Below are 14,190 nucleotides of genomic sequence, written 5' to 3' on the forward strand. Positions count from 1 at the left end.
CTTTGCAAAAATCAAACTTCAAAGAATTCTTCCTGCCAGTCTCTGTACGGGTTCTGTCTTTGAAACGGCAAATGTTTTGGTCGCTCCTTTGTGAGTTTTTCTTTTTCATCTTTTTCTTCTGATCTAAACTATTACATCTAACCTTTGATGTTATAAGTTTTATGTTTTGAAATATTTGAATGATTATATAGTGTTACTAATAAGGTATTAATAGGGGCCTCTTTTTGTCATAGAAGCTACAGAAATAGAAACATGGTTGCTTCTAATATGCATCATATTCTATGTGCTATTAACACCAGATCTGTGGTTTTGTCACAAATCAGGAACATTTAAAACACACACACACACACACACACACACTCCACAACCAAACTTGCATCCTGAAAACTAAAATGCCGTTTATTTCAAATTATTTACTCAAGGATTGTTTCCAGTGGTAGTATTATTCAAACTGTGAGTTTGTCCACTCACAATACAGTGTTTTCTGTGCCATCATTCTCTGGGTTGGGAGAGGTGATGTTAACACATTTGGGTCTCATATCTGCAGGGGGATATTTGTTGATGGAACCTGGAGAGAGAGCAGGCAGTTAGTCTAAATTTTACCCTTCCACAGTCTGTCATCTAAAGTCAGTTAATCTTTTCCTGTAGTTGGAGGTGTTTCCTAAAGCAAGTTAATTTTATAAGAGACTCAGAAGTATGTGCCTCCTGACTTTGCAATACCTCATTGGCAAAGTCAATGAGACATGGCAGTGATTGAGTCAAAACATCTCATGCTGTGTCACAGGCTTGTGATATAATTCAAGGATATCTCTTAATACATTATATCATCTGTTTCTCTCCCTCTAAGGATGATATTTCTAGAAGACTATTGAAATTGTCCACCCTATTTATCTTGAGGTTGGAAAAAGGTATCATTTTTTTGCAAGTGACAAGCTTGCCACTAAATATAAAATCAGAGTGCCAAGATTTTGAGGGTTCCAGGAGCCCTAGGCTTTATGAGTCCCAGAAAATCTGCCCCCTCTGATTCCCCATTAAACTTGCAGGAGTTATAGAACAACCATTCAGGGTGGCCTCTGCTACACTCCTAATTCCCGGCACAGGTCAGGACTTGCTTGATGCTACCAGCTCTTAGGTTTGCTACTGCAACCATGTCTAGAATTACAGCACATGGACAGAGACTGGGCAGCCTCTCTCAAATGCCGACTGTGAAAAGACACCCTTAAAGCCCTTGTCTGGCTGTGCCCGAGCCAGCTGTCTGAGACAGAGGCTCTAGAACAGATTTGTCCCCATGGCTCTTAAGAGTTCAAGTCAGAACCAAAGTTGATTTCCAGTGACGAGATAAAACAGAAGTCCTTGGAGTAGGTGGAGGGTGGTGGGAGTGGGGTATTATCTATTACAGTGATACCACTGTAATATTTCATTAAGGCTTTAGTAATTGAAGTATAGTTTAATGGACAAGAGCACAGCTCTGGGGTCAGAATGCATAGGACTGAGTCTAGAATTTGCCGACTATTAACTGTCAGATTTTGAGCAATGAGTTAATGTCTCTGAACCTCAGTTTTCTCACTTGTAAAATGGGAATACTACTACTTTCCTTTGAGGGCTGGCCTGAGGATTAAAGGATACAATCCTTTAAACAACTTGGCATATAGTAAACACTCACAGATTGGGGTTCAAAGACATTTTTCACTTTCTGACAAAGACCTTGACAGTGGGACAGCAGAGCTCAAGGTCACTAGGACCTGGGATTTTCTCTGTGGTTTTCTCATTGCCTCCTACTTACACCTAGACGCCACCACTCTTGACTGAAGTGAGAATCATGTTACTAAGTCAACTGGTGGATTGTACACTGAGATATCTATTGCAAAAGCAACAGAAGAGAAAAACTTTAATGACTTACGTCTGATTGAATGAACAAATGGCTTGACAAATTTGACGATATAGTTCAAATCTGGCTTGTGGGTTCGGCCAAGCTGGACTAAGTGATGATCCAGTGGGTGGCTGGCTAATTCCTCTAATTCCTTGTCATTGTGTAGAGGACCAAAGGAAAACACAAATATGGAGTAGCCCTGACACTTGGCTCTCAGAGATACATTTCTTAAGACTTCCCTGTCTAAAGGGTTGGTTTCACCAGCAGATATAACGAAGATAACTTTGTTTTTCCTCAGGTTGGGGGTTCCTACAAAGACATTGTCAATTGTCCACTGTAGGGCATGGCCAATAAAAACATCTCCATTGAGCTGCTGAAGAGTATCTTGGAGATGACGTTTCATTTGGTGTATACTGTTATAAGTAACCAGATCAAATTCTAGGTAGGTGGGGCATTCTTCCGTGTGGGGCATATAGCCTGGAGGAGAGTAGGTCAGGACTGCCACTCTGTCTCCCAAAGCAGAGATCAGTGGATCTGGGGCCAGGTGAAAGTAATCGAGCACTGAAGTTATAAAAGCTTTCACTTCCTTAAACTCCTCACTTGCTACTCTTTGGGAAGCATCTATGAGAAAAGCCACATCCATGTAATATTCTTGAAGAGAGGCATCTCTAGGTTCATAAGTAAGACCTGGTTCTTCTTTTCTGCCATGGTTTTCATGTCCTGCAACAGAATAACTCCAGTCACTGTTTTTAGTAGAAGGATAAACTTGGAACTCCTAGCCAAGGATGGCAATACACAGCATGGGGTGTGGTCATACGTCATTCCCACACCATGGCAGATATTACTAATCAGTATCAGTGCTTGTTTCCAGAGGCACTCTCTAAGTACACCTCTACACACTGCGTGGAGAGCCATTACCATTCGATAGGTATTGTCACATGTGAACAAACCTATTTGCTACCCCATCTCTGATCTTTGTCAAAGGATTGATTGGTCCTCCAGCTATTTTCATGTGCAAGGTGAAAAACACACAGCTATTTTTAGTGCATGCCACGTGGTTACAAAATTTGGAGTACATATTGCTTGAGATTTCGTTATATGTAATGACCCCAAGAGAAAAGTAAATATGTCAGTCACATTTATTGACGACATCTCTATTACATGCTTAATATATGCACCATAGTATGATGTCACGAGAGCAAGTATAGAGGCTGACTTTAGAATCCAAATTCTGTGTAAGACATGACATACTCTGAGGCCTTGATACTCAGAGCACCAGTCCACAAACAGTTATTGGCCTAGGACAAGATAAGAAGCCTGCACTATGATGTAAGTCAGTCAACGACATCGCTAAGGACATGAATTGTTTCATCTGATTTTATTATTTTTGTAGCAAGACCTTCTCAACAAAGGAAAACAGTGCCCTGATTTACACTCTGATGCTAACTTCTTGTCTTGTGGGAGGCCAGCATTTCAAGTGGCTCTGCTATTAGGGGTCATGACACCATGTCCACAATCATGGGGATGATGGCTGGTTGGTGAGCTGCAACAGGAAACGCCAGCTCAGAAAGACAGGGAGTACATGGTCAGTGTTCCTTTTTTCTACGAAACAAGTGTGTTTGTGAACCTAATCAGGCTAGAAGTAGATTCCTAACTGGCAAAACCTGATTACTCTGCAATTGTGCTTGGTCCATTATTAATGCTTTGCATCTATTACTTTATTTAATCCTCACAAATGAACTGATTCACCTGTATCAATGCCACAAATGTTTAATACTGAACTAGAATGCAGAAAAACAACACCATGGGTGATGTTATTAACAGGGCAAATACTATCAGATGACTTTTGAATGCTCAATGACCTCTGCATTCCTGGGGTCAACTCCACGTTATCTTTTTCATATATTGCAGGATTTTTTTCTGACAAATAAAATCTGTATATATTTAAAGTGTACAATGTTCATAAAAAAAGTCTACAAATAATAAATGCTGGAGAGGACACGGAGAAAAAGGAACCCTCCCTACATTGTTGGTGGGAATGTAAATTGCTGCAGTCACTACGGAAAACAGTATGGAGGTTCCTTAAAAAACTAAAACTAGTGTTACCATATGATCCTGCAATCCCACTCCCGGGCATATATTTGGAGAACACTGTAATTCAAAAGGATACATGCATCCCAATGTTCATAGCAGCACTGTTTACAATAGCCAAGACATGGAAGCAAGCTAAGTATCCATTGGCAGATGAGTGGATAAAGAAGATGTGGTGCATATACACACAACAGAACAGTACTCAGCCATAAAAAGGAGTGAAATATTACTTGCAGCAACATGGATGGACCTAGAGATTATCATGCTTAGTGCAGTAAGTCAGACAGAGAAAGGCAAACATCATATGATATTGCTTATATGTGGAATCTAAAAAAATGATACAAATGAACTTATTTACCAAACAGAAATAGACTCACAGACACAGAAAAGAAACGGATGGTTACCAAAGGGGAAAGGGAGGGGGTAGGGATAAATTAGGAGTTTGGGATTAACATACACACACTACTATTTGTAAAACAGATAACCAACAAGGACCTATTGTATATCACAGGGAACTAGGCTCAATATCTTGTAATAACCTATACTGGAAAATAATTTTTAAAAGAATATAAATATACACATACATATGCATGAATAACTGAATTACTTTGCTGTACACCTGAAACTAACACAATATTGTGAATCAACTGTATTTCAATAAAAAAATTTTAAAAACTGCGTGAAAAAATCAATAAAGTGTACAATGTTTTGATATAAGTATACCTTGTATAATGATTGTCACAATCAAGCTAATATTGTTGGATTTGATTTGCTAAAATCTTTTTTAGAATTTTTGCATCTATGTTCACAAGGAATGTTGGTCTGTAGTTTCTTTTTCATGTAATATCTTTGTCTGGTTTTGGCCTCAAAGAATGAGTTTGGAAGCATTCCTTCCTCTTTAATATTCTGGAAGAGTTTGCGTAGAATTGGTATTATTTCTTTGTTAAATGTTTTGTTGAATTCACCAGTGAAGACCTCTGGGCCTTCAGTTTTCTTTATGGAAAGTTTTGAACTAAAAATTCAATTTTTTTAATAGGGTTAGGAATGTTTAGGTTACTTTTCCTTGAGTGAGCTTTGGTAATTCATGCATTGCAAGTAATTTGTCTATTTCACCTAAAATATCTAACTTATAGGCAAAAATGTTTATAATATTCCCTGGTTATCCTTTTAATATCTGTAGAATATTTCTCCTCTCTCATTGCTGATATTGGTAATTTGTGTTTTCTCTTTTTTACTGGTGAGCTTGACTATAGGTTTATCAATTTAATTGACCTTATTGAAAAACCACTTTTGGTTTTATTGATTTTTCTCTTTTCTGTTTCATTGAGTTTTTCTTTAATTTTATTATTTCCTTTCTTCTCCTTGCCTTAGGTTTAATTTGTTCTTCTTTTTCTGATTTCTTAAGATGAAAGTTGAGGTCATTGATTTAAACCTTTCTTCTTTACAGTATAGGCATTTAATATTATGAATGACCTCCTAGTACTGCTTTTGTGAAATCTCACAAATTCTGGTATATTGTGATTTTATTTTCATTCATTTCAAAATGCTTGCTAAATTCCCCTTTGATTTTTCTTTGACCATGGATTATTTAGAAGTGCTTTATTTAGTTTCTAAATACTTGGGGATTTTTCAAAGATCTTCCTACTATTGGTTTCAACTTAATTCTGTTTTGGTCAGAGAATACACTTGGAATGACTTGAATCCTTTAAAATTTTGAGATTTTTTTACGGTCCACAATATGGTCTATCTTGGTAAACGTTACACATGCACTTGAAAAAAATGTGTATCTGCTATTGTGTGCAGTGTTCTATTAATATCAATTAGGTCAAATTAACTGATAGTGCTGTTCAAGCCTTTGATATTCCTGCTGATTTTCTGTCTATTTTTTTGTCAATTATTGAGAGAGGTGTTGAAACTCACTGAGGGTCTTTTCATTTTTTAAATCTTTTCTCTCAAGTTTTATTTTGGATAATTTCTATTGTTCCATCTTCAAGGTCACTATTTTTTTCTTTTATCAAATCTAATTTCCCATTAATCCCATCCAGTGTATTGTTCATCCTAGACACTGCAGCTTTCATCTCTACAAATTCGATTTTTTTTTAAGGAAATAGGGCAAGACAAGTTCAATTTGTCAGTTTGTATGTTTTTAATAAATGTATTTAATTTAATTTTTTTATTTATTGGCTGCATTGCAGGCTTTTCTGTAGTTGTGAGCGGCGGCTGCTCCATTGCAGTGCTTGGGCTTCTCATTGCAGTGGCTTCAGCTGTTGTAGAACACTGGATCCATGCGTGTGGGCTTCAGTAGTTGCAGCACAGGGGCTCAGTAGTTGTGGCTCACAGACTCTAGAGTGCAGGCTCAGTAGTTGTGGTGCACGGGCTTAGTTGTTCCTTGGCCTTTGGGATCCTCCCAGACCAGGGCTTGAACCCTTGTTCCCTGCATTGGCAGGTGGATTCATAACCACTGAGCAACCAGGGAAGCCCTACAAATTCTATTTTAATATATATTTTTTTAACATTTTCCATGTCTTTAATTAACTTTTTAACATATCGAGTATAGTTACAATAACATCTAATTCTAACATCTTTGTCAGTTCTGATTTGATTTTGAGTGATTGTGCTTTTGATTATGGGTTCTTTCTGCTTTTTATGCCAGACATTATGAAATTTGCCTTTTTGGATATGGGATACTTTTACATTCTTATAAATATTCATACAATTTGTTTTGGGAGGCAGTCAAGTTATATGGAAACAGTTTGGTCCTTTGGGTCTTGCTTTTATGATTTGTTAGGTATGTCCAGGCTTAAATTAAGACTAATTACTCCCCACTACTGAAGCAAGACCTTCCTGGATTTTCTTCCCAGTACTTTATGAGTTATGAGTTTTTCTAGTCTCACTGGTGGTAAGAGGCACTATTCCTGGCTCTGTGAGGAATGGGCATTATCCTCTAATTCTTTCGGATGGATGTTGCCCCAGGCTCAGCTGGTGCTATCAGCACTCTGATGAATCATGAAGAGGCATCCTCTGCAGAGCTGGGTTTCTCTCTCTGCACAGCTTTCTCCTCTGTGGTATTCTGTCCTGTGAACTCTCAACACCTTCGTCTCCCTGGACTCTCAGGTCTGTTTCCTCATCTCAAGGAGTGCACTGGGTTCCACCTGAATTCCCCTTCCTGCACCATGGCCTGGGAACTCTCTCAGCAGTAAGCTGGAGCAATCGCAGGAATCATCTCATTTGTTTCTCGTTTCTCAGGGATCACTGTCTTTTATTTCCTAATGTCCAGTGTCCTGACAATTGTTGTTTCATTTCATATACATATTTTTTTCTTTTGGTTGTTTCATTTGGTAGGTAAATCCAGTTCCTCTTACTTCACCTTGGGCATTTCCAATAGATGAGAATTGACTGTCTTGTCTGAGATGTTCCTATGTTCTCTCTCTTCTTACAAAGGACTAAGAACTGGTCATTTATGTACCAGACTTTACCTTTATCAATACATTCGTAGTCATTGAAGAGGACTGTATACTTCATGAGCTGTTTGAAATCTACGGGCCTCCGATCCTCCACCACTTGTTTCAAATTTTTCTTAGAATTTTTGATCAGTATTAAGATTCTTGATTAAATTACTAAATATAAAACTGGAAGTGCAGACAAAAGCATAGATATTATATTTGTATATTCAATGGCTGCTATATAATATACTTCAGCCCTAAAATACCACCAAAAACTCTTTTAGAGTTCTTGGCAATATTATATCAGGATCTGTGAAGATTAGTTAAATGGACATTTCTTTCCTTTTGAGTTTATAATCCTGGAATTGACTGATCATTACCTGCTCTGCCACCAGGATATCCATTTTGGCTTTTTAAAAAAGGCCAATTGACACAATTTAAGACATAAGGAAAAGTATTTCATAAATGTTCTGGTAGAAGAGGAAGGGGTAGAAATGAAAAAGGAGAAATTACAACTGATATCACGGAGATACAAAACATCATGAGATTCTACAATCAACAGTTACATGTCATACACACTACTATATATAAAATAGGTAACTAATAAGGACCTACTGTATAGCACAGGAACTCTACTCAGTACTCTGTAATGACCTACATGGAAAAGAATCTAATAAAGAGTGGATATATGTATATGTATAACTGATTCACTTTGCTGTACAGCAGAAATGAACACTACATTGTAAATCAACTATACTTCAATAAAAATTAAAAAAAAACTGTTACATGTCAACGAATTAGACAACCTAGAAGAAATGGATAAATTTCTAGAAGGATACAATCTTCCAAGACTGATTCAGGAAGAAATATACAGACTGGTCACCAGTAGTAAAATTGAATTAGTAATCAAAAAACTCCCTGCTAACAAAGGTCCAGAACTGACTGGCTTCTTGGGCGAATTCTACCAAACATAGAAAGAAATGCTAATACCTATCCTTCTCAAACTATTTCAAAAAACTGAAGAGGAGGGAACACTCCCAAATTCATTCCATGAGGCCACCATTACCCTGATACCAAAACCAGAAAAAAGACACTACAATAAAAGAAAATTACAGGCCAATATCTCTGATGAATAGAGATGCAAAAATCCTCAACAAAATATTAGCAAACCTAATGCAACAATATATGAAAAGGATCATATAATGATCAAATGGGATTTATGCCAGGGATGCAAGATTGGCTCAACATCCACAAATCAATCAGTGTAATAAACCACATTAACAAAAGGAAGGACAAAAATCACATGATTACCTCAATAGAGGCAGAAAAGGCATTTGACAAAATTCCACATACACTCATGATAAAATTTTATAGCACAGGGAACTATGCTCAATGTTTTGTAATAACCTATATGGAAAAGAATCTGAAACTGAATTTGTTTGACCTACACCTGAAAATAATACATTGTAAATCAACTATACTTCAATTAAAAAATAAATTAAAAACAAACAAAACAAGAAAGTGTGGATATGGAGGAAACACATCTCAACATAATAAAGGTCATTTATGACAAACCCACAGCTAACATCATAACACAATGATGAAAAGCTGAAAGGTTTTATTCTAAATTCAGGAATAAGACAAGGATGCCCACTCTTGCCACTTTTGTTTAACATAGTATTGTAAATACTAGTGACAGCAATCAGACAAGAAAAAGAAATAAAAGGCATCCAAATTGCAAAGGAAGAAGTAAAACTGTCACAGTTTGTAGATGACACTATGCTATATATAGAAAACTCTAAAGTCTCCACCAAAAAGCTATTAGAATGAATAAATGAATTCAGTAAGGTTGCATGATACAAGATTATAATCAGAAATCTGTTCCTTTTCTATACACTAATAATGAACTATCAGAAAGAGACAGCAAGAAAACAATCCTATTTAAAGTCACATCAAAAAGAATAAAATACCTAGGAATAAACTTAACCAAGGAGGTGAAAAACATATACCCTGAAAACTATAAAACATTGATGAACAAAGGAAATTAAAGATGATACAAATAAAAGGAAGGATAACCCATGTACATGGATTAGAAGAATTAATATTGTTAAAATGTCCATACTACCCAAAGCAACCTTTGGATTTAATGCAATCTTTATTAAAATATCTGACATTTTTCACAGAACTAGAACAAATAATCCTAAAATTCATACGAAACCACAAAAGATCCTGAATAGCCAAAGCAATCTTGAGAAAAAACAACAAAGCTGGAGATACCAGCCTCCCAGACTTCAGACTATATTATAAAGCTATAGTAATCAAAACAGCAAGGTACTGGTACAAAACAGACACATAGATGAATGGAACAGAGCAGAGAGCCCAGAAATAAGCCGACATACTTATGGTAAATTAATTTACAACAAAGGAGACAAGAAAGTACAATGGAGAAAAGAGCCTCTTCAATAAGTGGTGCTGGGAAAACTGGACAGCTACATGTAAAACAATGAGATTAGAACATTTCCTCATACCATATGCAAAAATAAACTCAAAAGGGATTAAAGGCTTAAATGTAAGACCAGAAACTACAAAACTCCTACAAGAGAACACAGGCAAAAACACTCTTTGACATAAATTGTAGCAATAATTTTTTTGGCTCTGTCTCCTAAGGCAAAAGAAATAAAAGCAAAAGTAAAGAAATGGGACCTAATTAAACTCAAAAGCTTTTGCACAGCGGAGGAAACCATTGACAAAACTAAAAGACAACCAACAGAGTGGAAGAAAATAATTGCAAATGATATGACTGATAAGGGGTTAATATTCAAAACATATAAACAGCTCATAGAACTTGATATCAACAAAAACAACCCAATCAAAAAATAAGCAGAAGACCTGAAGAGACCCTTTTACAAAGAAGACATACAGATGGTCAACAGGCACCTGAAAAGATGATTAACACTGCTAATCATTAGAGAAACACAGATCAAAACCACAGTGGAGATATCACTTCACACTTGTCAGAATGGCCATCATCAAAAAGTCCACAAATAACAAATGCTGGTGAGGATGTGAAGAAAAGAGAATCCTCCTACACTGTTGGTGGGAATGTAAATTGGTACAGCCACTATGGAAAACAGTATGGGGGTTCCACAAAAAAACACTAGAACTACCACATGATCCAGCAATCCAACTCCTGGGTATATATCTGAGGAAAGTGAAGGCACTAATTCGAAAAGACACATGCACCCCAATGTTCATAGCAGCACTATTTACAAAAGCCAAGATACGGAAGCAACTTAAGTGTCCATCCACTGATGAATGGATAAAGAAGTCATATATATATATGAATATATGCATATATACATATATATTTAAATGAAAACTTTAAATTATATAATAATTTTAAATGAAAGATATATATTTACATGTGTGTATATATATATTTATATACATATATACACACACAATGAAATATTACTCAGCCATAAAAAAGAATGAAATTTTGCCATTTGCAACAGTATAGATGGACCTGGAGGGTACCACACTTAGTGAAATAAGTCATACAAAGAAAAATATAGTATGTTTTCACTTTTATGTGGAATCTAAAAAATAAAACAAATAAATGAATATAATGAAACAAACAGATACAGAGAACAAACTAGTGGTTACCAGTGCGGGAGGGGCAGATAAAGGTAGGGAATTAAGAGGTAGAAACTACTATGTATAAAGTAAATAAGTTACAAGGATATATTGTACAGCACAGGGAATATAGTGAATGCTTTATAATAACTTCAAATGAAATATAATCTATAAAAATATTGAGCCACTGTTCTACAACTGAAACTAATATAATATTGTAAATAAACTATACTTCATTAAAATAAGGGGAAGGGCTGACTTATCATGTTAGTGAAATATTTTTTCATACATCGCCCATACCAGAATTAGCACTGTTTTTTTTCCAGTTTTCTCTTTATAAGTGAGCAAAACCTCAATCCTTTTCCAAAGTACCCAGAAGAACAATTTTCTAAAGAGGTATATTTTACCTCTAAAATCTCTAAAAGTAGGTTCTCTACCTATTATAGGATTAGTACGAGAATCAAAGAAGCTAAATGCTAAACTCCAAAATTTAGTCAAACACTAAATAATCACCTATGATTATTCTACTTTGAGTCTAAATAATCTTTCTTGGAAAGATTGGGCCTTTAAAAATATTCTCCTTCAAGAAAATCTGGCAGAAGTGTGGATAAAGGATATCTATAGCTCAGAGCAATGCTGTGTATTTTCTGGAAATGTCACCAAGCCAAATTCTCATCTCCAACTCCGTGAAAGAATTTCCTCCGAATGGCAGAGGAGGAAGCGCTGACTCACGTGTTACGGCTTGAAAGGAAGGAGGTATCCAGCTGGATTTCCAGGGAAGCACCCCCCAGAAATTAGCCTAAATTTGGCTGAGATTTAAGCCATGGGGCCAAGTGTGCTCCAGTAACTCTGGGGAGAAGGGGAGGTGAAGAGGGAATTGAGGGAGAATCTACAGGACTTGAGCCATCTGGACTGGGACGTGCATGCTGTGGAGCTAGGATGCCTTTCATGGTATTTGTGGGACATCTCAAGGTAGGCACAAGTTATCTTGTGGTCTGCCTTGGAATTTGTCCAGGGGCTAAAATTAGCCAGGTGTATAGGCAAGCCACCACAAGACAATTGTGGCTACTTTATATGTACATTTCTGTCCACAAGGACTACAGAAAGCATTTTTCAAGTTAACCTTTTTTATAAGACTTTCCATGAGGCTAGCAGTCTTTTCTTTTTCAATTTTTCCATTTTCTGAGTATTGAACTGAGCATCCAAGATGTTTCCGGTCCTGTGCTCAGCTCCATGCTTATCTCCTACCTTTTAATCTTCCACACAACACTACGAGGGTGAAATTATCATCGTGCCCATTTTACAGATGAGCAAGCTGAGGCTTGGAGGGGGCAAATGACTTGACCAAGAAATGACAGCCTGTAAGTGGTAGATGTAGGATTTGCACCCAGCTCTGTGTGACTCCTTCAGAAGAACTGGTCATCAGAGTTGAGGGTGGAGCAGACACATTAAGGGACACATTAGCCACCTCGCCAAGGTCCCAGGACCTGGTTTGAAGAACAAGGGTCTCAGTCAATGCTATTCCTATTGAAGCTACTAAATAAAGTTTTCTTCCCAAAAGTAGGCAGTTAAATAAAATTTGCAATATTTTCTTCTCTAGGCATTGTGGAGCAGTGGTCATGAGCAGAATCTTTGGAGTTTGAGGCCAGTCTCTACCATTTGTCAGCTCTGTGACCCTGAGTCTCTCCCATGCTTCTGTTATATTATCTAAAAATTTATAAAATTGTAATAATAAACTATAACCTTATAAAGTTTTTGAGAGAATTAAATAAAATTTTCACAGTGCCTAGCATATCCCAAATACTCTATAAATATACTTTTTAGAAGGAAAAATCAAATAGAAAAGTCTCAGACACCTGAAAACCCTACCCATGATACTGTATTCTGTAAACCAGAATTTCAAAAAGAAATGCAAAGTCAGCTGGTATTAGTGGAACACAGTGAACACGTGTACAAGCTCATTCTGTTGTGTTTACGCATACTTAACTGCAGAGGATTGGGAATGAGTTACATACCTCTCCATTTCGCACCACCAACGCAGGCCTGTCCGGTGAGGTCACTAGTCAAGCTCTAGGTTGGGACACACGTGTGTGTCTCTGACTGTGTGTCATTGATTTTATGCCAAAGGGAAGTAGAGACATTTAAAAATCCCTTGTTGTGTTGGATGAGTTCCTCTCTCCCCTATTTGCCTGAACAAGTAGGAGTAAGTCTTAAAATAGATTTCATCCTCTTCCCTGAAGACAGAATAAATCTCTTTCTTGGCATGGACTTTCCTAGGTGGTACTTGGTCCAAAAGACTCACTCTTGCCATCTATGCCATACTCTGAAATAATAATCTACAGAAAGGTACCAGCACACTGAGAAAAGTGATGCATGCCTTAGCAGTTATTTATATTCAGAACACCTTATATATTCTTTTTAAGATTCTTTTCCATTTTAGGTTATTACAAGATGTTGAGTGCAGTTCCCTATGCTGTACAGTATGTCCTTGATGTTTATCTATTTTATATATAGTAGTGTGTATATTTTTAATCCCAAACTCCTAATTTATCCCTTCCCCTTTGGTAACCATAAGTTTGTTGTCTATGTCTGTGAGTCTGTTTCTGTTTCATAAATAAGTTCACTTGTGTTATATTTTAGATTCTCTGTGTAAGCAATATCATATATTTGTCTTTCTCTGACTTACTTCACCTAGCATGATAATCTCTAGGTCCATCCATGTTGCTGCAAATGGCATTATTTCATTCTTTTTTATGGCTGAGTAATATTCCATTGTATATATGCATGTTCTTTATCCATTTGCCTGTTGATGGACATTTAGGTTGTTTCTGTAACTTGGCTATTGTAAATAGTGGCACTTTGGTTTTAATGGTGTTATTTTGTGCTCTGGCCTCTGCATGAGTTTATAAACAGTTTATAAGGCCGATTCATTCTGGCCTTATATCCTCTAAATGACTTATAAGCAGGAATTTCTAAAAATTAAATTAAAATTTTAAAATTGAATTATACCACCAAAATTATTTAGAAGTAACTCTCCAAGTGATGACATGATAATCCTCAAATTTAGGAGCTGGATATATTTCCTCATTTGTAAATGCAGACAATGCCCTTGCCAGACAACACAGCCTGCATTGTCAAAAGTTAGCATTT

The 14,190-nt window shown here is 36.6% G+C and overlaps 1 protein-coding gene across 1 annotated transcript in view; it reads right to left on the bottom strand.

The window, feature by feature from the left end:
* Positions 1-400: 400 nt before the first annotated feature.
* The window catches only part of COL6A5 (collagen type VI alpha 5 chain), a 97,003-nt gene continuing 83,213 nt past the window's right edge, over positions 401-14,190 (bottom strand). Inside the window, exons 37-38 of the mRNA XM_057739842.1 lie at positions 1,901-2,590; positions 401-568 (exon numbers count right to left, since the gene is read on the bottom strand). Of these exons, the coding sequence (XP_057595825.1) occupies positions 468-568; positions 1,901-2,590 (791 nt within the window). The 3' untranslated portion in view covers positions 401-467. The remainder of the gene's footprint in view (positions 569-1,900; positions 2,591-14,190) is intronic.

Source organism: Hippopotamus amphibius, chromosome 6, assembly GCF_030028045.1.
Source record: "Hippopotamus amphibius kiboko isolate mHipAmp2 chromosome 6, mHipAmp2.hap2, whole genome shotgun sequence".
Classification (NCBI taxonomy): Eukaryota; Metazoa; Chordata; class Mammalia; order Artiodactyla; family Hippopotamidae; genus Hippopotamus; species Hippopotamus amphibius.